This window comes from Hypomesus nipponensis, chromosome 22 (assembly GCF_054491055.1).
Source record: "Hypomesus nipponensis isolate SF chromosome 22, ASM5449105v1, whole genome shotgun sequence".
NCBI lineage: Eukaryota > Metazoa > Chordata > Actinopteri > Osmeriformes > Osmeridae > Hypomesus > Hypomesus nipponensis.
The window spans coordinates 16,702,501-16,705,000 of record NC_140382.1 but is presented as its reverse complement, the minus strand read 5'-3'; the positions used below and the strand labels follow the sequence as shown (position 1 = coordinate 16,705,000).

Genomic DNA, 2,500 nt, shown 5'->3' with positions numbered 1-2,500 from the left:
CACAACGTAGCTGTGCTCCTGTGGGTGGTGTGGCTCTTTGCTGACACTGGCCGTTTGCATGCTGACACATGTACAAGTCCCTCTTGCACAAACATCCTCTGGTGGGTTTGATCAGATTTCACAGCGGACATTAGTATGGTCGCTGCTGGTTGGAGCTCTGTGATTCATACTCATAGCATTACTCTAATATACTCATATCATATTATCATTTTATACTATGAGTAGTATACACTCATCTATACTTACAGATATAGAAGTACTTTAATATACTCATATATACTCACAGATATAGTAGTACTCTCTGCCGGGGCGGAACTCGAAGCCCAGGGAGAAGGGCGTGAACAGCTGGAACTTCTCGGAGAACTTGAGCGGTCCGTTGGGCGAGTGCGGCCGGTTGCACTCCCAGCGCTTGAAGCCCTTGGCTGTGTGGTCACAGGAGCTGTAGCCGTCGTAGTTGACCATGTAGAGGACATAGTGCTCGGCGCGCTCCTCGGGGACGCTGTCCTCGTAGTGGGGGCAGAACACGTCCAGGTAGTCGTTGATGCAGACGTCGATGTGGTAGTCCCCACGGTAGAACCTGCCGGAGAGGTCAGAGGTCAGGGGGGTCTGCTCAGTGTCGGTAGGGAACATTGTAGAGGCCTGACGCACCTGTCGACGTCGTCTGTGACCTACTACTCCGATCAACATGCGTCCTTAAACTGTGGTTGACGTGCGTTAGGACTCCCTTGACTCTGACCACTGAAATACTGTTTAAGCTACAGTGTTTAGTTCATGTATGATCTTCAACTGTGTATTTGTGTAGTCAGTAGTCATGACCGCAGTCGTGCCATGGCTTCATGGATGGGTATAGCTCAGTGGTCGAGTGTTTCAAGAGGTCACGGGTTCAAATCCCCCCACCCCCGTTGCGCAGGTACTTATAACTTATAATAAAAGCAAAAAGCAAACATAACACTATTATTCCGGACTGGAACATTCTGGAGTTTCCTGATGGACACCGACAGACTGGCAAGAGAAGCAGTCCACGTGTGTTTGCAATTCCCCTGACAGACAGACAGACAGACAGACAGACTGCAGACAGACAGACAGACTGCAGACAGACAGACAGACTGGCAAGAGAAGCAGTCCACGTGTGTTTGCAATTCCCCTGACAGACAGACAGACAGACAGACTGCAGACAGACAGACAGACTGGCAAGAGAAGCAGTCCACGTGTGTTTGCAATTCCCCTGACAGACAGACAGACAGACAGACTGCAGACAGACAGACAGACTGCAGACACAGCGCATCAAGACAACATCTAAACACCGAAACTCCCGTTGTCTCCTCTGGCTCCGCCCGCTGGGTCTGCTCCAGTCTCTCTCAATCACCTCAGCCTGCGCTGCAGAGCTCAGACACCAGCGTCTGGATGACTCTGCTATGACAAGCTGCCCTCCCTCCTCCTGAACTGTGTCCATCCATCAATCACTTTATTTATAAAGCACAATTAAACACAACTTCCATTGACCAATGTGCTATACAGAGGGCTAGATAGGACCACAACATGATAACAGACACATACAAACAGAATAACCGCATCAACGTTCATTTTTATAGGACAAATCACATAAAAAGGTATTTGACCTCACTTTAAAAATGGACAAGGAAGATGCTGTTCTAACTTCCAGAGGAAGATTATTCCAAAGTCTTGGAGCAGCAATAGAGAATGCTCTATCTCCTCTAGTCTGAAGTCTCGATCTGGGAACTATTAAGAGGCCTAAGTTCGCAGATCTCCAAACTCCATGGTCGCCCTGGGCAGCCATGACTCACACGAGCGCTCCTGTGAGCGTATCTACACACTAAAGTAGGTTCCACATGTCATCGATTGATTCCAGGTGGTCTAATACAGTATGCTCTAATACACTCACATACAGCACTCTGATATACTCACATATTGTAGTGGTACTCATAAATACTAACTGATACAGTAGTACTCTACTATACTCCATTACTCACAGATATAGTAGTATTCATATATGCTCATATTTACTCACAGAGTAAAGATATACAGTACAGATATAGAAAAACAAGGTTGAATATATCACATATTGATCCGAGGCCCTAAAGTCCTAATCTTCTGGTTAGCACAGGGCTTTGGCAGATTAAAGACAATCCCTCGTTAAGAATGAGATTTCCGTGAGTTTGATATGCCTGATGTAGGAGGCCATAGTGGGCATGGAGCTTGAGGAAAGAAACTCTATTTTCCCACCCTCCCCCCTCAACCTCTTTCCTGAGAGAGCCACGAGACTGTGCTGCTGTACCGCGCTACCGCCCGTTAGCGAGACACGCCAGGTATTCATTCCCGCAGAGCCTTCGGAAAACACACAGTCCCCCCAGGGAGCCATATAAGGTTGCATTTCTGATGCTTTTAGAAGGAGACAGATAGGAGGAGGTGCAGGGGGGTGGAGGGGGGTGGGGGGGGTGGGGGGGGCGATGTGCCTCTGAGCTGCTAATGGCCCCCAGGT

The 2,500-nt window shown here is 48.4% G+C and overlaps 1 protein-coding gene across 3 annotated transcripts in view; it reads right to left on the bottom strand.

Annotated features, from left to right (window-relative positions):
- efna5a (ephrin-A5a) overlaps positions 1-2,500 on the bottom strand; it is a 54,580-nt gene that overhangs the window by 10,186 nt on the left and 41,894 nt on the right. For all 3 annotated transcript variants that reach the window (XM_084687464.1, XM_084687465.1, XM_084687466.1), the window contains one exon: positions 285-577. In XM_084687464.1, coding sequence (XP_084543590.1) covers positions 285-577 — 293 coding nt within the window. The remainder of the gene's footprint in view (positions 1-284; positions 578-2,500) is intronic.